This window comes from Haemaphysalis longicornis, unplaced genomic scaffold (genome assembly GCF_048455015.1).
Source record: "Haemaphysalis longicornis isolate Haplotype H1 unplaced genomic scaffold, Haemaphysalis longicornis Haplotype H1 scaffold_5, whole genome shotgun sequence".
NCBI lineage: Eukaryota > Metazoa > Arthropoda > Arachnida > Ixodida > Ixodidae > Haemaphysalis > Haemaphysalis longicornis.
In genome coordinates, this window is record NW_027526385.1 from 150,120,037 (window position 1) to 150,142,339 (window position 22,303).

At 49.2% G+C, this 22,303-nt stretch overlaps 1 protein-coding gene and 1 pseudogene across 3 annotated transcripts in view; one reads left to right on the top strand and one right to left on the bottom strand.

Annotated features, from left to right (window-relative positions):
- Positions 1-21,960, bottom strand: part of LOC144138737 (uncharacterized) — a 62,272-nt gene extending 40,312 nt beyond the window's left edge. Inside the window, exons 1-2 of one of the 3 annotated variants that reach the window (XM_077671155.1) lie at positions 21,415-21,854; positions 18,281-19,136 (exon numbers count right to left, since the gene is read on the bottom strand). In XM_077671155.1, the coding sequence (XP_077527281.1) occupies positions 18,820-19,136; positions 21,415-21,433 (336 nt within the window). In that variant the 5' untranslated portion in view covers positions 21,434-21,854 and the 3' untranslated portion in view covers positions 18,281-18,819. Of the gene's footprint in view, positions 1-18,280; positions 19,137-21,414 lie in introns of those variants that run through there. The other 2 variants (XR_013315954.1, XR_013315953.1) reach the window with 2 other exon arrangements.
- LOC144139931 (uncharacterized) lies at positions 8,109-10,332 on the top strand (annotated as a pseudogene).
- Positions 21,961-22,303: the final 343 nt, after the last annotated feature.

A 22,303-nucleotide genomic window follows, 5' to 3' on the forward strand; every position in this document is an offset into this window, starting at 1 on the left:
GCACAGTATGCAAAGTTTGCATTTATGTTGTCACTGTGGCTGTACAGTGTATACACTGTGTATTCACGTACTAGTTGTGTCTTGCCTAAACTTTCCCATCACTTTTGCACAGTATATATGCCGTGTATTATTTCCATTACTAGTTGTGGCATTCGTGAACATTGCGGTTGCATCTTACTGTCGCATGACATTAGGATATGGACTTTCTCGAACGGAAGAGTGCCGCAGAATCAGCTAAGAAAGCGTCCGATAGACACGGGTTAAATAGGGAGAATGCAAATTCAGGTATGCATGTGTTGTAGGAGTACAATTTTATGACCGAGTTGTATCTTGACGTCGTGTGCCATACTGGAACATTGTGTTCTTTATTTTTCTATTGTACAGTATGCAAAGTTTGCATTTATGTTGTCACTGTGGCTGTACAGTGTATACACTGTGTGTTCACGTACTAGTTGTGTCTTGCCTAAACTTTCCCATCCCTTTTGTACAGTATATATGCCATGTATTATTTCCATTACTAGTTGTGGCATTCGTGAACCTTGCAGTTGCATCTTATTGTACTCTTCATATTTTTTGTGAACAGCATATTGATTATGGTTTATTATGAGTTTCATTGTACCCGTGCATTGTATGTATTTCTGGGTACTAAATCACTCTCACAGTATGTGAGCCTATAGGACTTAGGCACTAGATTGCAGTCCGTATTGTCCGCAAGTTCCGCACTTGTAATGACTTTTGTCCAGACCCTTGTAATGTGCACAGTTCGGCATTCTCAGTTATCACAGAAAGACCGTATTGTTCTTGAACTTGTCATTTGTACGCAGGCTGTGCATTTAGGAGGAATTGGTGCCAAACCCTTGTGCTGTACGGAAACTATGTACACGCCATTATTCGATTCATTCGGTTTCGGTTCTATTCGCCCCAGGAAAACCCTGGAACTCTCTCGAACGAGGCGGCGGTATCTCTGGCCACTCCCCGGCTCGCCGGCAAGAAAATAGAAAAATAAAACCTCCACCGCTTAGCTTTCGCCGAAGTTTCGAGCGCTTTCAAGGGGGCGAGCGTAGCTTTGCCAGTGCTAAGGTGCCGCCGCCGTTTTCCCACTGCCCACACATCCCTCACCAACGCTCAGAAGCTCCTATGGCGACTCCTTCAGACCAACTCCCTCGCCCGTCGATCCCTCCTCCACAAGACCTACTCCTCCGAGTTCCCTGCGCCCAACTGTCCCCTCTGCGACTCCCTGGACCACTAAGCCATGGCATGTGGGCCTGTCCTCTTAGCCCATTCCACCTCATCTCCGGCGTCGAGCAGTGGAAGCACGTGCTCGGCCGCTCGCAACAGGGGGTGCAGCTACTTCCGGTTGACCGAGCCGCCACTGCGCCAGCCTTCGGCCGGCAGCCACCACGCGTTCCTGCTCAACTTGCTTGGAAAATAAAGTGATTTCTCTCTCTTTCTCTCTCCTTTCGTCGGAGACCCGGCTGTTGCACCTGACATGGATTTCCTAACTTGCTCCTGAAAGCTCTCCATGAGTGGCCGGCCGGGATCGTTTCGTCCGTTGGCTTAAACAAAATGCATGGACCCAAGAATTCGGTACCCTAACAGAGGCTGCCAACGAATATTGTCGAGTGATTCATTTTGGTTGTATTTGACAAATTTCGGCAGTGATAACACTTGTTTCTTCCGCACTGATCTTGGAGGCGAGGCCAATTATGCTAATACTGCAAGTGATGTAACCAAACTCCCTTATTTAAGCCAAGAAAAGCTATCGCGCTTCATCATTCCCCCTATGCAAGCTACGGTAACCGCGAATAAAATTAAATGTGCCGCTAGATTTCTGGCGGTGATAAACTTTGTTCGTTACGCACCGATCTTGCAGACAAGCCCATCATGTGAACACTACAAGCGATGTAGCTAGAGCTCCCGTATTTAGCTCACAAAAAGCTCTCCCAAACCCCCGATCTCCCCGATGAAAGCCAAGCTAGCCACGAAGGAATGCGCACTTTCAAACAGAAATAGCTTGTAATTTGCCTCAAGGCACCCGATTACCGCAGGTTAAAAAGAAAGTAATTGTTTTGTGCAAAAGTAATGACCCCAAACCAGGAGCTGGACATGGAATCTGGTCGATGTCGCCCGCTTTCAGATGCTTTCTGGCGCTGCGTCGACGCTGATATCTGGCAAGCATAGACATTGGCGTAGCTCCCGCGTCAGCTCGCGTCTCCGTGCATTTTGCCAACACCATCAACGCGGGGCGATGTCAACGCGCGAAAGCGTAGAAAATACGCTGCAAGTGATTGCGGCGTCAGAACAAACAGTAAAATTAGGGCGCCCGCAACCCCACGCCAGCTGTATTGCCACCGTAGACCGTGAAATTGCCTTAAATGGCGTAATCTAGATTGTCGGTACAATTACTGTTTTTTTTTTAAAAAACACGCTCAAGCTTTTCTTGTATATAATTGGCAACAAATATCAGCATTTGTTTATAACTTGGGCATCTATTTTGCAACGCGTTTTTATCAAGGTGGGTGTCTTTCAGGAACTAGTTTTTCCCTCGGACGAACATGAGACAGGAAAGTCGCTGCGCGGCGATTCTGACCGTCTTACAGTTGTATTAACTGTACTCCGTATCGATGCGCGTGCTACTGGCCGGTGACGGCACAGGTGTGCACGCCTTCGACTTTCGTTATTTCGGTGATTTGACTACCATGGATTTATCTACCGGACGAAGAAATACTGCCAAGTAGTGAAGGTAAGTGAGTACCTGTGAACCTTGTTTTCTTGTCGTATCTATTTAACGTAGCAGAGTTGCTCTCGAACTTCGCTCCGCGTAAGCGGTTAGCTATAACGCTTTGAGTGACTCCCTTCGTGCGTTGCGCAGATTTGTCGGTAGACCTTTGTACCTGGCTGCTGTGTGTGTAAACAGAATCAATTCTCACGCAATTTCTAGCCCTGTGTTTGGTGAAGTGTTTGTGTCCTGTCCTGTTTTGCTAGCCGAATGTTTTGATATGAAATGAAATAAGGGAAGCTCGAGAGTGCGAATATAAGTGCATGTGCGAATATAAGTGCGTGTATGCGTTACATGCACATCGTGTACTTTTAGCCTGATATTATGCACTTTTGGTTTTTGTTTCGTTTCTGCAGATGCCGTTTTTTTCCGTCATAATAGTTTTCGGTTAAAAAACGTGCACAATAATTTGAATGATTGCTGTGCGTGTAGCATTAGAATAAAATAATAAACCGAGTGATTTCCGAGCATACAGCATTAGATTAAAATGCCATCTGGATGCTTTTTTCGCGTTTCGATTGAGTGTTCAATCTTTTCAAACGCTCAGTTTAGTCGTGAAATGTTGGAATGAACAACGTGTATGCAACCCGAATTTATTTGTAACGTCAGAACTACACGCATGCCGTAACTGGTACAGCAGTATGAGCAGCGCTGGTTGCGCTTCGTACTCTTACTGCAGCATCGCACTACTGCTCTTGTAACAGCCGTACAGTCATCTTGTATACACACCTTTTCTATAGTTCATAACCATTTCCCTAGACGGTTTGTTTAAAGTAGCTTAAATTTGCATGGCACTCACAACCACCCCTCAACACCACTTCTGTGTTTCCAAGGTGCTTTTGTTTTATTGTTCCACAAAATTTTCACTAGATGGGAACTATTTAGTTACGTAAATTTGCTTTGTTTTTGTAACCACCATTCAATCATTACTTTGTTTTCACACTTTTCTTGTGTTGTTTTTCACCCATTTCACTTAATGTGAGATATTTCAAGTTGCATAACTATGTTGTGCTTGTACCCTCGGTTTACATGTTTGCTTTTCTTCCTATTTTTTGTCAACCTTTCTGCTGTGTGTGACTTATTTATAGTCATGAATATTTGTACTATTCTAGTAATTATACAATGCGTACCCTGTGGGCCAGGGCAGATAGGAATCAAAATCAAAGTGGTTGTGTTGCGAAAGCATATTCCATAATTTGGAAGTCAATATAAACGGTTTTACCTCAACTCTTGTGTTTTCTGCTTACTTTGAAAGCTTTCTTACTACCCAGCTGCACTTACTTACAGCTAGGCTGGCAAGACTGTCATTTTAATCAGTTTAACTTTGAATTGTTTCTCTGATAGCTTATTTGCAGAGGGCCTGTACAGCCATGCTGTGTGGTACAATTCGATGACGCTACTGTGGTTGCCTTAGTGTCAAGGGCGCTTGTGCTGATCAGGACTGGTTTGCTGTTACTTACTGCCACTTATTTTTGATGCGACATTTTTTTGTTTATGAGCTATGCTTCGTGTGCTTCTGCAAGAGCGTGTGGTCAGCTTGGCACTTCACATACGAGACTTCATGCAGTATGCAGCACTTCAAAAATGGAAACACATTAATCTAGAAACCAGGTGTCAAGTAACAGCAAACAGTGCTGAATAGCTAGCAAGACACGTATTTGATGTATAAATGCCCACAACACGTAGGCAGCCTTGGAAAGGGGGCTAGCCAAACTCTAAAATGTATAAAGAATGTAAATTTTAAGCATACAGGTTTATCTCTACAACATCATACTAACGTACACTAGTCATGAATATAACAAACTAATGCTTGTGCCAAATACAGAAAAACAATGTAGAACAGACATCTACATATGTCTTGCATGCGTACCACTACAATATCCATAAGATGTACCACTAAGATAACGTCCCCTAAACAGCATATAAAAGTACCATGAGAGGTCTATTCTACGTTATCCTTCATGTGATTCGGATGGGTTTTTTGCAGTTGTAGCAACGTTGAATATATGGAATTTTGACCCCAACGGTACGTCTCCTGGACATCTGCAATGTCGATTGCTGACGCCTCCGGGATATCTGCACGACGTAACATGGTTTGCTGGGGAGAAAGAGGGAAGTTGCGCGCTCGACGGCAGCGGGCGCACTGTGCCCTCTCTCTCTGCGCTGGCGCAGTCATAAAAAGAGAATCCGCGCCGAAGCAAATTAGTTATACTTGGACGTCATGATGTAACAACGGCTTCTGCCCATGTGTGCACCACCATCGGCGACCCGCGACCTGGAGGACTCCAACGTACTCCCGGGCCTCGAATCATCCTGATCGTCTCTGACGAGCTAGCCTACGACGAAGCCATGCTTCACAAATAGCCGAATCGCCTCCGACAGCGGTGCATCATCTGGCCCTGTCGGTGAATATTGTGGGACTCTGTCTCTCATATGCATCGAACTGTTGTTCTTTTCGTTACCTATGCTACCTCGTGATATTCACTGAAAGAGCTCCTTGTACATTTTGCAATTGAACTGTTTCCCGCATTTATATTCGTTCTAAGTTACCTCTCGTTAACGTTACATGTCCTCATGCTTGTACAGTGTTTTGCCTGCTCAAATATGTCTTTCTGTTGTTTCATTCAGGGCTCTGACTCATTCTTGCCACCCTGGTCGGCGCGAGCGACGGTCACCCTGGCCCACCTGATGTGGGGTTGTGATGCAGTGTGCGCGGACGGTCAGACGCTACCGCCGCGAGTGAGACAGTGCGTGGAGTCCGCGGACCCGAGTGACCAAAGGAGGGCCGTCCAGCAGCTTGAGGCTGCCCTGGCCCTGCAGAGACGAAAGGGCGACCGCCCGAGTAGTCCGAGCGGGGTAGGGGCGCACCAAAGCCTTGGGTCCTAGGCAAGACGTGAACTCTTAGGACTATAAGAGTAAGGTAGGGTGACCCCCGCGCCCTGCGCGGCCAGAGGGAATCCCGCATGCCGGATGTGTGATAATAAAGTCTTCTCTCTCTCTCTCGGCGAGAGCCGCACATCAGACGGCCACCCCCTCCGTCACATATGCCCTGTAGATTCGGTGGGGTTGTTTGCTCGCTTGAGTCGACTCCCCATAACTTCCAACAGTGCACCCAATTAAGGAAAGGGTGACATATGCAAGGCTTTTTGTGGATTTCAAAGTTAGGGGTGCGGGTTATACACCATTTTCTCTTAACCTCGTCGCCAGCGCGTTAGCAGCGCCCGCCATGTTTGTTTTTTGTTTTTCTCCTCTGGTATGTGCGGTGAGCTCTTCACGGAGTGTGTTAGTTGTGCAAACGCAGCATCTCGGAGTTGACATTGCCTTTTGCGCGCGTTATTGACCAGTTCATTGTGATGGCAACTGCTCCCGGTCAACAGGGAACCACTGCGCACTGTTTGGCTGCAACAACAACTTTCGGAAACGAAAAATACTTGCGGCAGAGCTGTGCGAGGATCATGGTCATCCACGGCAGCAGTGTGGTTGCGGACTATTTCAGCTGCACCGATTTCTGCGCGAGGAAGATCAACACCGTCTTTGGGTGGGCAGTGTAAACCGAAAAGGTTTTGTGCCGACGGCTGCATGGCGGGTGTGTTCCGTGCACTTTGTTGACGGCAAGCGATCGGTAACAAACCCAACTCCGATGCTGCACCTTGGGTACCAGCGAAAGGTGGGTTGTTTTATCAGCTACCTTTTAGTTTACGCTGTGTCTAAAGGTATGTTTGACGTACCCCGATCCCATAATCTAAAGGTACGTCGGACGTATCCCGACCCCAGCAGCTAAAGACCTTCCTTTCCTCCTTCTTCTTCTTCTTCTTCTTCTTCTTCTAAAGGCCTTCTTTCCTCCATGCATCGGACGTATGCCCGATAGCGAGAGGCTAAAGATACGTCGGACGTATGCCGACCCTGAAAATATTACGGTACGTCGGACTAAAGTCCGTGCTACGATGAAGGGACATCACGTCGGACGTGCCCGACACCCAGAGGCTAAAGAAAGGTACGGCGGACTTAGCCGGGGGATGACAGTACAGGCTAGTCAGACGTACCCGCAGGCGCGCAGATGTATTCTGAGGTTGCGCTACGAGGTTGCCTCTGGAAATGCAAATCCGGTGCCAAGGAGGAATCCAACCTTAAGGGGGGACGACGCGGCGATCAACTCGGGAAAAACGACCAAAAAATCACTTTAGAAAGTAGAAGATTTTGAATCTTTGACCCTTTTTCTATAATTTCTCTAAGTATCTTCGCTAAAAACGACCACTAAGTACCTCAAATAATTATATTTATGAGGCAATACAGCGAAAATTTCGCGAAAATCGGTGGAAAAATCCCCGTTTTCAAGTGCGCGAAGCTCCGGAACGCCAGCACGAAACGCCGCCATTTTCGTACCTTTGAAAAGCGCGCCTCTTCGCCTTGCGTTTCCCGTCTTTCGTTCCGTGATAGAGAGAAGAGCAAGCACAAAAACACAAAAAGTGTCAAGGTCGCGGAGCTGCTCCTCGCGGCCGCCGATTGGCTTGCTCAGTCACATGTGCTCTACGAGCCTCTCCATTGGCCGGTTCTGCAAGCGAGAGCGACTGCGGCGTCTGCTTCTCCGCGCGCTGGCCGCTGCTTCTTTGTCAACGTGTTTGTAATTCGAGCCACGTCGCCGCTTCATCGTGTTTTGAGTTTTTCATTTTGTTTTGTGGTCGCCGTAATGACTGGGCGCACGTGGGCAACGAAGTTCACGACGAAGCACCGCTTTGGCAGCCGCAAGCGCAAGCCACCGAACATCCGGAAGACAAGTAGGCCTAGCAGAAATTTGCCCGCGCCGGAGCCTGCAAGTGACACTGTTGACGTTTTGCCGAACACTCCGCAGGCTGTTACAGCCCTGTGTTCCAGTGGGGACAATACTCCGCACGTAGACGCATTTTCGGATGCCTGCTTGCCTGTAGCGCCCCGTGGATGCGCCGCGACGCCCGCCGATTCCACCGCAGCCGTCACCGAGGTGAACAGCGAAAGTGTGGTTCCAGCGCCTACATCTACCGGCACTGAAAATGAACCGTGCAGCAGAAACAGTCTCACTATTCAAGTGCATCAGGAACCTGAGTTCATTTCGTCGGAGAAGCTCAATGTGACTGCCGCCCCTGTTCGAGAGTCCCTTTGTTCTGTGCCGGCAACCGAACGCAAGTTTCGGCTGACGGCCGACGGAGGAAGCTCGGCGGCGGCGGACTCTAATGAGTTTCTTCTTGTGCGAATTTCTGCTCTGAATTCACTGCTCAGAAAAACGCTGTGCCATCAGTGTTTTCAACCGGCTATAGAGGTAGTGCCAGAAACCAGGCTTGGCCTTGCCGTAAAGATGACTTTACGTTGTTCTGCATGCGGAGCCGCAGAAGCTCAGTGGTCGTCGCCGACAGAAGAAGGAAGCCGGGCCTTCGACGTGAATTTGAGGTCTGTTCAGGCCATAAAGAGCATAGGGAAAGGTGCTACTGCCCTTACGGATTTTTGGTCCGTGATGAATGTGTCGTATAGGGCCCTCCATCAGAAGACGTTTCAGGGGCACCTGAAAGCGAAATACGGGCCAGCTGCAAACAAATCTGCCACTAACGTGTGCGCTGATGCTGCTGAAGCTGTGAAAGGCGTCTACACTGACATGGACCCAACATACACAAAGAACATCACAGTCATATATGATGGGACTTGGATGACTCGGGGTCACAGTAGCCACATTGGCGTAGGGGCTGTGATCGAATTTTACAGTGGCCTAGTGCTGGACTTTGTGGTTCTCTCGAACTACTGCCATGGGTGCACGTTGGGCCCGAAGCCAGGTGACAGTAACTACAATGAGTGGAGGCAGACGCACAAGTGTCAAAAGAACACAGACGTGAAGTCTGGAAAGATGGAGGTGGAGGCCGCACTTGTGCTCTTCCGTCGTTCTCTGGAAAAGTACGATCTTCGTTACACAACCATCGTGTGCGATGGAGACTGCCGCACATACTGGACGCTGTGCGAAGACAGAACGTACGTTTCATACAGTTTACTAAGGAGGACTGCGTAAATCACGTGGAAAAAAGGATGGGCACGAACCTGCGTTCCGTGGTCGCAAAGAGCGACAGGGACCAACCACTTGGCGGCCGAGGGGGCTTGACGCAAGACCTCATCAAGCGGCTGACCAGCTATTATGGACAGGCCCTGAGAGGGAGCGACAACGTGCAAGACATGCAGAGGGTGGTCATGGCCACATTTCACCATATCACTTCCACAGACGAAGAACCGCACCACGCCGACCAGTTGGTGCAGGCATCGAGCAGCAGAAGCTAAGGATGAACCGCAGCCTGCTCACAAGTACAAGCTGAAGCCACACGTGGCTGCTGCCATGTTGCCAGTTTTCAAGCGCCTCTCCGAGCCGCAGTTGCTCGAGCGTTGCAAGGGGAAAAAAACTCAAAATGCTTCAGAAAGCCTGCACTCTGCCATCTGGTCCCTCATGCCGAAGGACAAACATGCCTCCCTGATTGCAGTAGAGACTGCTGTAAGCGAGGCAGTGTGCCGGTTCAATAGTGGCACCTTTCGTGCGTACCGAGAGTTCTGCACCTCACTTGGTGTGCAGCCTGCAGGACATGGACTCCGTAGAGCGGCCGAAAAGGATGCCTTGCGCAAGAAGAGGGCGCAGAAAGCCCATGAAGACAAGGAAAACAAGTCAAAGAAGAAGAGAGGCAGACCCGACACGACCAACTACAAGGCCGGTGGTTTCTAGGCCAATAAACATGACTCAAAACTTTGAACAGCTTTTTTCTCGCAACTTCTTTTTCACTACCAAGGTCACCTTGCAATGCTGATATTTCAACAACCGCTTTGAATATTTTTACCCCGTTTGTTTTGTTACACTCCTTGCACATCCCTGCACACAATGACATGTTTTGTTTTCAAAATTTTAGTCTTGCTAATTTGTTATTTTTTTATTTCCACGGTGAGAATTTCCATGCAGCAGGAGTAGGTGACAACTAACGAGAATTAAAAAAAATTCTGCTAGGTTAAAAAAATTATAGGAATGCCATTGCGTGAAGTATGTGTTTAGGTGTACTATGAGTGTGTGCTAGATCTTCTAGCATAATTTTACAGGTCTGCATCCATCTTGCAAAACCGAAAGCGGAAAAATTTTGTAAACAAGAAAGTCCTTGAGATATTGCAACCATATTTTCAGTTTTGGTTTTGTAAAATGACTAACTGTGCCAAATTTCATCAAAATCTGCTGATAAATAAAAAAGTTAGCTTCGATCCCCACGTCCCCCCTTAACAACAGGTGCTGCTGGAAATGCGTGCAGCAGTTTTTGCAAGCCTCCTATGTACATTGCAGCACTGTCATTTATGACAGTATCGTAGGTCGCCTGCGCACAAAATTCTAGTAGATACTGACGAACTGCATGCCACTAGAAGACAATAGTACCCTACACTACTTCTGCTCCGACCGTATTTACGGTACAGGGGCCAGCCCAGAATTTCGAGGAATTTCTCGAAAATGCAGGCTCTGCAAAGAACAATTGGCTGGCGCCCCGTGGGCAGTGTGAAATCCCCCCCCCCCCCCCCCCCCCTCTTCCAGAGACTTAATTCCCTCCGAGGTCACATGCACGCATTTCACCTTCAATATCCACGTATGTGAACTCTATGCCTCCATGAACTCTACGTGAACTCTAAGACGACCGTAGTGGTATGCGTGCCGTAGCCGTGAAGCTCGGCAACAAATTCAGGCGTCTTGAAATTGCCGTACTCGCTCGCCGGCACGCGGCCTGAACTTGCTCACCATTTCCTTCCCTCGCATGTTATTTTCTACCTCCTCCGCTTTGGAAGTTCTCATCTGAACTTCTCCACCTGTGTCCTGATCTCTTGCCTACTTTTCCCAGCACAATTACGCCAGCACCCGGTCACCACGTACACTGTTGGGGCGCGTTGGCACGACTATGGCATGCATACCATGACGTTCGTCTTCGGGCAGCGAGGCGGACGGTTGCGACAGCGGCAGCCGGTCTTGTGAGGCGCACTGCAGGGACTTTACAGTCTAGGGTAGGAGGAGAGATTTCACAACGCCTACGAGGCGCCAGCCGAACAATTCTCCTAACTAAACACAAAACTCGCGCGACATAACGGCTAGTAAATGCCACAGCAACATTGCTTTGTCGTTTGGAGAACCGCTCTTGGAATCAAGCGCGACATCGGTCTCCCGCGTCGTTCGACAAAGCGATGAAAACATAACAAAGTCAATAACTGTGTGACCCAAGCCTACAAAGCATCCCGTTTTGCAAGCACGATATGCAAGCTACGCAAGCGGGACGAACAAACTAAACTAGATCGCAACAGCCGACTTCACAAAATCGCTTACCTCCGATAGCGATCGTTCGCACGAGCCTACGAGCAGCTCCAGCTTCGGCGGCCGTCGAAACACAGGCCATTTCAGCTCAGATCAGCCTAAAACATTGTCTCGCACACAGAAAACCTTTGAAAGACTAGTCGGATCACAAGTAGGATCAAAACACCCGCTACTGCCAGCTCACGTGCATGCCCAGCAAGCACATTCGCACATGCCAAGATGGAGGCGTAATCGTCCAGACGCAAGACGGCGCTGCATCCTCAAAATGGCTGCGCCTATGAAAAAATGGTGTATATGCAAGTGAGGGTTATATGCGAAAAAATACGGTATGCTTTTCTTCCAAGTGGAGCAGGAAGGCAAAAAGCACTTTTCCTAGTTAAGCGCTCCATACGTTTGTGGTGCGTGCATACACGTGGGTGGGCGCACACATCTGGTAATTGTGTGCCCTCCGGGAAAAACAGCTACAATAAACAGAAGGCCACAAAATTTTTTTGCCCCTGATGTGGTTCTTCAGAGTCCGCTCTTCCAGAATTGCATATACATGCGCTCCAGTTGGCTGAGCTGTAACTTGCGGCATAGTTGTGCGTCCCTACAAGTTTCTCCCTTTCGTCTGTGTTTGTCTCAACCCCTCGGCGCAAACCTTGCCCTTTCAGTGCGTTCGTTTTGCGACGCTGCTGAACAGTGCCGTTTTCATCGAGGATTTAGTGACTCCGTCAACATGCTGCGTTTTCTTTGGTGAACCTGGCTTACTGCAATGCCAACGTGCTCCACACCTGGCTGTACGAGCAGATACAGAAGTAACACTCAGAAGCGTCACTTTTTAGTGCTGCGATATCGGATCGGTAGCTTCTCATCCAATGGAAAAGAGCGATTCCCCGCACGGACAAAGAGCTATGCAAAGCGTGCAAGGTATGTGGCCTTTATTTTCTCAAAAAGGACATTGTGAAGACATATAGGTATATCATTAAAGTAAAGTCATCAAGATCGACAGTGCCTACTCGGCATTGAAGGAAGGTGTAGGTCCCGATAACTTTCCCAACCTTCCCAGCCACTTGTTGAAGAAGCAGACTCAGCAGCGATCTCCGAAAAAGAGAAAGGCAGCATCTACGCACGAGCTAGGTGATTACAAAAGGAGCGCACTTGCCCACGAAGTGACAAGAGGAGCTGTCCAACCATGAGGCACCTGTTCTCCTGAAATGCACCAATTTTGCTCAGCTAATCGAGAATAGTGCGGCAATACGGCTCCCAGCCAACTGGGGAATGGAAGCACCCGAAAAAGAACCGGGGAAGCGTCGGCAAATTGTTTTTTACGTGGCTGGAATGAAAGCGGGGGCCTACACAATCCTGAAGAGCGTCGTTGTGCGGGACGATATCACCTATGTTGTCCGCCAAAACTGGAAGCTTTTCTAACAATCCTGTGAGGAAATATCATTCGTAATGCAATAAAATTGCGTAATAGGGATGGCAAGCAAATTTGTGTGCATGCTTGACAGCCACTGCGACACGAACGTACATTTAAAAACGCTGTTCTTGATATTTTAGCCACCGCTCCAAATCCCTGGGCGTGTTTCACAAACTCAAGCGTACGGTGTCTAAAAGCATCGCACGGCATTTTTATATTATTGTACAGTGCCTAACTCTGGTTACCCAGTCGTTCGATTCCATCCATTTCATTTCTATTCGCCTCGGGAAAACCCTGGAAGTCTCCTGCACAAGGTGTCTATGGCTCCGCCCACTCTCCGGCAAGAAAATAACAAAAATAAAACCTCCACCACTCAGCTTTCGTCGAAGCTTTGGGTGCTTTCGAGGAGACGAGCATAGCTTTGTCAGTGCTCAGGCACGCCTATGATTCCAGAAGGGAGAAAGAGGGAAGTTGCGCGCTCAACGGCGGCGGGCACGTTGTGTGTTTTCTCTCTCTTTCGCTGGTGCGGTTATAAAGAAAGAGACCGTGCGGAGGTAGATTAGTTACGTTTAGAAGTCGTGATGTCACAACGACTTCTGCCCGTGTGTGCACCAACATCGGCGACCTGCGCCCTGGAGGACTCCAACGTACTCCCAGGCCTCAAATCACCCTGATCGTCTCGGACGGACTGGCCTAAGATGAAGCCACACTTCACAGGTGGCCGAATCGCCTCCGACAGCGGTGCATCGTCCGGCCGGGTCGGTGAATATTGTGGGACTCTCTCTCTCTCATATGCATCAAACTGTTGTTCTTTTAGTTAACTATCCTACGTGGTGATATTCATTGAAAGAGCTCCTTGTACATTTTGCAATTGAACTGTTTCCCGCATTTTCATTCGTTCTAAGTTACCTCTCGTTAACGTTACATGTCCTCGTGTTTGTACAGTGTTTTGCCTGTTCAAATATAAGTCTTTCTGTTGTTGATTTGTTCAAGGCTCTGACTCAATCTTACCGCTCTGGTCGGCGAAAGCCGCACATCAGACGGCCACCCCCTTCGTCACCTGTGCCCTGTAGACTCGGTGGGGTTGTTTGCTCGCTTGAGTCGACTCCCCATATCTTCTAACAGCGCACTCAATTAAGGAAGCGGAGACAGAGTACGTACATTACTCCCTGCATAATACAGCCAGTTTCAAATATATCACGAACTGCAACTGCTGCAACAAAATGGTGAGCTGTCCTTTCTCGAGTTGTGCCCTGAGAAGAATGAGTGCACTTCTTTTGTTCTCTCTTCAACACATACGTTGAGACATGTTGCCTAAAGCGAAGCTGCCGCTGCATCTGATAACGTCTGTGTGGAGGAGGGGGCTACTGCAACAAAAGCTCACAAGATGGCTTTGCGGCCAATGTGAAAGCTGTCGTAGCCTCGCGTGCCATAGGCATTGGACATGATCACCACTCCTGGTTTAGTGCGATTGTCGGTCTAGTGAAGCCAATGCACCGCAATACCTTCCAGGCAATCACCAAGAAGGTTCATGATGCTGCAATGAGGGCCGTGACCGAAAACATGGACCAGGCAAGAGCCATAAAAAAAGCAGGTGGTTCAAGGATGTGATGTGGCCGTGATTTACGACGGAACTTGGCAAAAATGAGGCCATAAAAGCCATAACGAAGTGGGTGCTGTGACAAGTGTGTGGCGCCCCCCATCCCTGATATTCGTTGGCCGCTAAGTTCAGTGGCCCCACCAGGCTCGGTGGGCAACCTTGTGTGTGGCCGGGCAATAAACACCGCCGAGCACGGCTGCTCGGGGGTCAGTCACCGTCACCACCAGCACGCTGCATGTCGTCTCTCGGCTGGAGGGTACCCCTACCCTCACAGGTTCACGAACGCGGGTCTAAATCGTGACACTGGCGACGAGGGAAGGAGCCCGCGGAGCGGCCAAAGCCACCGTGAACGCCGCCACCGAGAACGCCGAGACACCGCCCCCTCAAGCCAGCCGCCATTACGCCATGCCGCTGTACGGGAGGCTCGAGCCGTTCAAGGGTGAAGGGTCCGCCTGGCCGGTCTACGAGGAGCAAGTCGGCATGTTTTTCCGGGCGAACGACACACCCGAGGCGAAACAGCGCGACATCTTCCTGGCCAGCTGCGGGACCCGCATCTTCGCTCTCCTGCTCGACCTGCTCAAGCCGGCCATGCCGCACGAGAAGTCGCTGGGTGAGCTGCTCGCTACGCTACGCTCACACTACAGCCCGGCTCCGTCGACGTTAATGGAGCGTTTTCGCTTCAATAACCGGAGCCGCCGCGACTCCTGGAGTCGCGATTCCTGGAGCTTCCCGACCCCTCGCTGGACGTTGCCGTGAAGGCAGTGCTGGCGATGGAGGCTGTGGCCAAGGACGCGGGCGAGACAGCGCGTGCGGCCGGCTCACCGTCGACGGAGCCAAGCTTCTCCCTTCGACTATCTCCCTTCGAAGTGCTTTGAAGTGCTGTGGAATTACTGCCAAGCTTACAATCTTCCCACGGCCCCGGGCTTTGAAGAAATCTGGCATGCCAACCGTGGACCTGCCTGTGAGAAAAACATCACGAGCTCCTCTCCCGACACTGAAGTCGAAGCAGAACTAAGGATATGGGAAAGGACATTGCTGCATGTGCCACTTCGCATTAGTGATGGGGACAGTAATGGAGTTTGTGACGCCAAGGTGTACGGTGCAGATGCCACCTGCACGGAGGACTGCAGTAATCACGTTGTGAAGCGCCTAGGCAATGGAATACGCAAATTGCTGACACCACTGCCCAGAGGCGAGAGGCTCAATCATGCCACTATCAAAAAGCTGCAGACGTACCACCAGATAACAATCACTGGCAATACAGTCGAACCCCACTACAACGAACTCCGCTTCAACGAAATTTTCGCCTCAACCAAATATTTACAACTCCCCGTCAGCTAGCCATGGAAGTCAATGCAACAAAGTCCTCGCCACGACGAACCATTTGTCAGGCTTGCTTTCGCTTCAACGAAATTTTTGACGATTTGGGATGGGTTTGAACAATTACTTCACAATAAAATAAGCATAGCGCCAGCTATCTTCAACTTTTTATACATTCAGGACGCTTAGTTTCACCAAAAGCATGCGCGGTGCGCCCACACTGCCACCCAAAACAAAAAAACAAAAACTCATAGGTGGACACTACTGTTTGATGGTGATAATGATGTATGTGGCTGGCGGTCTTTACATGAGGCGCAGGCCCGGTTCGCCAAGCCGGAGCTACAGCCAATCTGTATCCAGTTGAAATCGCACGAATGTGCTGCGCTGCTTGCGCGCCGCCATCATGTATGCGTTATGAGCAGCTGTCCTTGCCGTTTTCCTTCTAGCATTCTTCATAGCCAAGAGAAAAAATCATGCTTGCATGTTTGGTCTTGAAGCCAAGTGATCCTATCTTAGTCGCAAGCACGCAGTCATGTTAAATGCAAGCGCGTGCGTCTTGCCTGCCAGAGTAGCTGCCGTGCCCTGTCAGAGGATAAGATAACGGCACTGCTCCTGCCACTAGCGAGAGGGGGGCTTCCGACGGCCTAGCAGCTATTTGCAAGTAACCAGCTCGGTGGACACGCCTTGTTGTACAGCAATACGTTTTGCGCCTGCATTTCTTCACCCCCCTCTGTAACGCATTCTTTGCGTGCAGTGAAAAAACAGATAACCATTGGTATGTTTGTTATCCGAATAAACATGATGCTATTGCGCGTCACTCCTTTTTCTAAACATTGTATTATGCTGCCAATGATGCAGAAACATACGAGGCTATTTTTATGGCCTTTCCGTGATGTGCTGGAGCAGATTTCACCTCAACGAATTTTCGCTTCAATTAAATTTTTCGCACGTCCCGTCAATTTCGTTGTAGCGGGATTCGACTGTAGATGCAACCTTCGGGATGTGTACACTGCCACATGACCGTCGTACTCCCACTCCCGCTCCACTGATGGAGCTGGCAGTCACAGCCTCTGCCCACCAGGCCCAGAATCATCGTGCAAGCACAAGCGTGCTGAAGCAATGGGTGAGCCTGGGCCACAGCCCACACCACTTCTGATGAAGGCACAGGGTCTGGCACCGCTGCCCATATACAAGCGCCTTAGAGGGCCACAGCCATTGCTGTGCTAGCCTATAACCCCAACCATGCAAGCTTCGAGCTGGTCCTGGATGGAAGGAGCTTGGTGTGCTCCAAGAGCAAGCTTGATTACCCCGGGTGACTCTGTTAACAAGAGTATTACGATACTGATTTCCCAACAGAGAGATAAGGCGAGGGCTCACTGCCGCACACCACCAAGAAACTTCGCCTACAGGACTCCGCTCGGAAGGACTGTGCGGGGGTTACCTACAGAGCAAGAGAATTCGAGTCAACACGGCCAACTCAAGGCGTACTGCCCGTGTATTGGACACCTCCTGGACATACTGCCTCGTATTGGACACACTTATGAGTGTTTGCAAGTGCACCATAAATAGTATACATGTTTCAAACTCTGGAATGCTTTTTTTTTCTCATTTTGAAATTTTCGGCCGCGGTATCATTTTACTCGCTCGCATAGCACATAGTTTCATCCTCTTAAAATTGCCTTATTGGAATGAAACTTGGCACACGCACTCTTCAAGGTGTGTAGAGTGTCACAGGGGTGGAACAGGGTCCATGGGTTCGGGAGCAGGCACAAGTGCCTTTTGTAGCAGGCCTGGAGCAGCCAGAAAGGCATTTTAGGAGCAGGTTTAGAGCAGCCAGGAATTCTATTTCCAGCAGACGTAACACAATTGTTGTATATTTGTCTCTTTGGTTTCGGTTCCGTGATTCACTGCCGCAGGTGGCGCCAGTGTTGTTTAGGTATATAAGCATGCGCAACTTGGAATAAAGGGTCTTTTGTTCCGATGGGCACTCAAGTTGTCTAGTCGTTCATTCATCGGCGGCACACGCCGCCACTACATTGGCGACGAGGATGCTCGTTTAGGAGGGGGCGTGATTTTCGTGATTTTCGTGATTTTCGCCAACTGTTTTCTCCGCCATGAGTGTTTCCGGACTGGCACCACCGCCCCCGTTCCTGCCCACGCCTGGCCGTCCTGCTGTACCCTGGCCGCAATGGATCCGCAGCTTCGAGAATTTTCTGCTCGCATCGGGTGCTTCGGAGTGCGCGCCGGACCGTCGCAAGGCTCTTCTACTGCACAGCCTCGGTGTCGAAGGCCAGCGCATATTTCACACTCTGCCGCTTCCATCCTTGGCCAACGCTTCCCGTTCTCCTACCGAATATTTCCTCTCAGCTGGCGAAAGAACTCGAGACCTGGAACTCCCGTAAAGATTCGCCATGTGCTCCTCTCTCCCCTTCCCAAACACAATGATGTCATCGATATAGAACAGGACACCGCTGCAACCCTGCAGAATTTTCGACATCATACTTTGAAAAGCAGATGGTGCTGAAGCGAGCCCAAAACACACGCGCTTAAAACGGAAGAGGCCGTCGTGTGTTATAAAAGCCGTTAAATCGCGGCTCTCGGGGTGAAGCATGACCTGATGGTAAGCTGATGCAAGGTCAAGCTTGGAAAAGTGGGTTGCCCCCACTAGACTATGCAATAGCTCTTCTGTATGAGGGAGGGGAAAGCTATCTGCTACGACGGCTTTGTTTACCTGTCGAAGATCTACACAAATGCGGATACCTCCATCTTTCTTTTCCACCACGACAATGGGGGACACCCACTCGGATGCCTCTATTCGCTCTATCACGTCCATTTTTTCCAAGCGGCGGAGTTCTTCCGAGACTCGTGGCCGGAGTGAGAGCGGAAGGCGCCTGAGTTTTGAAGCAACTGGCTGAACTGTGGACCGTGTCTTGACGCGGTGAACAAAACCCTTCGCGATGCCAAGTCCTGGATCGAAAATAGCACCAAACTCTTCAACTAATTCTGATGGAAGGTGAATGGACTCCGCCCCTGCCTTGACTGCGGTGTGCTCCGTTCGAGCGCTAGAACGCACCGCTGTCGTTTCAAGGCACTGTAGTGACGAGCCATCAATCTGCAGACCGAACGCCCTGATTGCATCAATACCCAAAAGCGAGGTGCCTTGTTCAACGACATAAAAAAGAAGAACTGTTGTGCAGTTATTGTACGTGACATCAGCAAAGAAGCAACCACGCACTGGAATTGGTTTCTTCGAATAAAGGCGACCTGGAATTCAGCCGCCCAAGAGAGGTGATCAGCAGAAAGGGACCAGCCTCTTTCCGCCTGGATGACGGTAAAACCTGGAATGCGTCGAAGTTCTCAAAGGTTCCGCGAGCCTCTCCTGCTCTTTATACGTGGAGAAGAAACAGTACAGCTAGTGAAAGAGGGTCTCCGCCTACATGTGAGGGCCCTACCCCAGAATTAACGACGAGGACTTCTTCGGCTGCTCCTTCGGCTGCGCAGGTGCCCATGTGTCCTTCGGCTGCGCAGGTGCCCATGTGTCCTTCGGCTGCGCAGGTGCCCATGTGTCCTTCGGCTGCGCAGGTGCCCATGTCTCCTTCGGCTGCGCAGGTGCCCATGTCTCCTTCGGCTGCGCTGGCGTCCAGGTCTCCTTCGGCTGCGCAGGCGTCCAGGTCGCCTGCTGTTACGCAGTCGGCCGAGTCTCCTGGAGCAGTCACCCAGCAACGAAGGGTGCAACCACCAAGAAAGAGACTACCACCACAGCGTTATGGCTACAACTAGTGCGCGAAGTTGTGCGAAAGCGAAAGGAACTGACATATTCATTGTGGTGGATTTCTTTAGTAAATGTGATCTTGTATTGGTATTTAGCTATGTTCATTGTAGTTTGTATTTTTGTATAGTATTTTTGCATATGTACTAACCTACTAACCTACTACATTACTAATCCATATAGCTGTTTTTAAGGAAGGGAATGTGTTGTATATTTGTCTCTTTGGTTTCGGTTCCGTGATTCACTGCCGCAGGTGGCGCCAGTGTTGTTTAGGTATATAAGCATGCGCAACTTGGAATAAAGGGTCTTTTGTTCCGATGGGCACTCAAGTTGTCTAGTCGTTCATTCATCGGCGGCACACGCCGCCACTACAACAATTTCACAGCATTCGGGGGCTCCCTAATCTCCCTACAGGCCACTGTGCAAGTCCTCTGCCAAGTGCCTTTTTTCTGTCTACTATCTCAAGCATTCTACCATGCCCTAGAACCTCCTCTGAACCAGGAACGCAGCTCTTGTGCTACTATATCTCGATGTTTACAAAAGGCAGAGTTATCTAAATTCGGCCCCAGAGAGCACGCCACTCTATTACCATTTGAAGGTTAAAACCCCACGCACAGAGCTGAAAGAGATCAGATAACAGGCCTTGCTTCGTGTCCGGTAAACGGCAGTGTTTATGCAACACCACCATGGCGGCATTCCGTAAAGCATGCTGTTGGTTTTCATTTTTTTGTAAGAGCGAAGCTGTTTAGCGAATCGTCATTTTTTGTGTACCACCCAGTTAAAAATACCGAGGAATTGCCGGACACACACACGTGAGCGTGATCCTTGCAGAAACCGCCCGGCAGTTAACAAAAGCAAGAAAATGACCAACGCTCGTGCATGCGTACCCCGCGACGACTGCCAAGCACCCCCAGCAACGTCTTGTCACGCCAAGCATGCCCACTTAGGGAGATTGGCCAACATTGGCTCAGCACTTGCTCGGAATGAGAAAGAAACGTCCACGTGATGTCCAATAATTACTGCTTCCAAAAAAAAGAAGCTCGCACTTATAGCAACAATGATGGAGTAAAAGTCATTGCAGTAGCGAAGAAGGAAATAGGCCGCAATCGGGGACTTAAGCCTTCTCGATGGTCGTGAAGGTTGCGAACGGCTTCGCCACCTTCAAGTCATGCATGTTAGTGTAAGCTTCCGTCATTTTTTCCATCAAAAAGTGGTTTTGATGTGCACGAAGCTGAACATAGCTTTGTCTTCACCTGACACAAGGGTTGCGAGACTCCACGAACTAGAGCGTGTCAGAAGGCATGATTAATGTTGGACCATCCTGCACTACGAAAGTTAGCCCCAAAGTTGAATTGCCTCGAATTGAAGTTTATTTGTTCTTTTCTGAATTAAGGAAAACAGGAGGAAGGCAACCAAACTTTCCTCGTTTCACACGGAGGTCATTTCAAGTTTCAAATTCACTTCCGTTTCAAGTTCACCGGTCAAAGTGAGTAATTATCTCGAAACAAAACTGCACCGAATTAACAAGCGAAAAGGGCAGAGTGTCTAAGACGACCCTTTGTTCGATGCATGCAGCAATGGAAAGTTGCAGGCATGATCTTCAAATAAGTCTTCAAATTAATGTCAACCCCAGCAAAAGATCAGACCACTCAAGGACCTTCAGAAGCACACCAAACGTGAACTTTTTCAAGACCATGCTTCACGTATTTAAAAAAAAGAAAATCAAAGCCCCTTTTATCTAACGAGAAAGACGGCTGAAATTTGAAGCTTTCTTTGCACAAAATTAACTAATTAAGAAGAATTTTTCAATTGATTTGTTTGAATTCTCCTACGCACCGTGAGTCAAAGCCCAAAATCCACACTCCTTCAATTGTGTATGAATAGCGCAGTTGGATAGACAACGGCTTCACACGCGAAGGACCCCGGTTAAATTGACCACGGGAAGCGCGTCTTCCTTCAGGTGCTTCGGGTTTCATCATCATCACCCTCATCGTATGCCCTTTATGGAAACCTATTGTGCAAAATTGGCTTTGATGAAGTGCGTTTTGGTGTTATGATCTAGGGAAAAGTGAGGAATAGAAGCTTTGCTTCAATAAAAATTAAATTACAATCTCTGAGAGATGTGTTGCCAAAATGCACATGCCGCTCTGCACAACATGTCTAAACAAGGACTCGCGCTTTCAACACCACGTGGTATAATGCACATACATACCCACCCCGGTCTGCGCCATCCACACCAACGCCGCACCATTGCCGGGTGAAACAACCCCGTGCTCCGCAGCTCCCTGCCGCTGACATCACCTTCACCCCACTGTGCAGATGCGGTACCTTGTCAGTGGTTTCCTGGCTCGGCGAACTGGAAAAGAGGCAACGGTTCAACCCCCCCACACACATGGTGGATGGAAACATCACGAGTCCGCTTTCTCAGTCACTGTGCACCACTGATGGTTTTCCCAACTCGTGGACTAAGACTAAACACGCGACTAAGACTAAAATTTTCACAAAAACGATGAGCACATCATAAATGGAGATGCCAAATCAAGGTGCTCCCCACACGCACATCCAGCCGTGGGCTACTGCCACCCAGGCACTGGTGTAAGAGGCGTGAACTCGAAAAACGGATTTGAGGCCGGAAGATGCCCCTTTGTGTTCCAGACACCAGGGCAAAGCAATATGTCACAGCAGAGATGCTGCAGGTCATCACATGGCTGGTGCTGTGAGCCATCTCAGGTCATTGTTGCTTAGGAACAGTGTTGGATGGTTCGCAGGGGTGCATTTTAAAGGGGCAGACAACAGTTTTTTGAGGAGTGTACTCCCTCCATCCCAAATAAAAGGCCAGTAACTGATATGCTCAATTCATGCAATTTAGAACCACTGGAAATTAGAAGACAGAAACAAAAACTTAAAACGCTATTTCGTATAATGCAAGGGATATTAAAAATACCTAAAGACAAGTACATACGCCTTCCCGGAAAACGCAGCGCCAGATTGAATCGTGATGCCCCCATTAAACCTTTCAACGCTCGCACTGACATCTTTCGGTGGTCATTTTTTCCCGATGCCATAGAACAATGGAACTGTTTACCCCACCATGTTGTTAA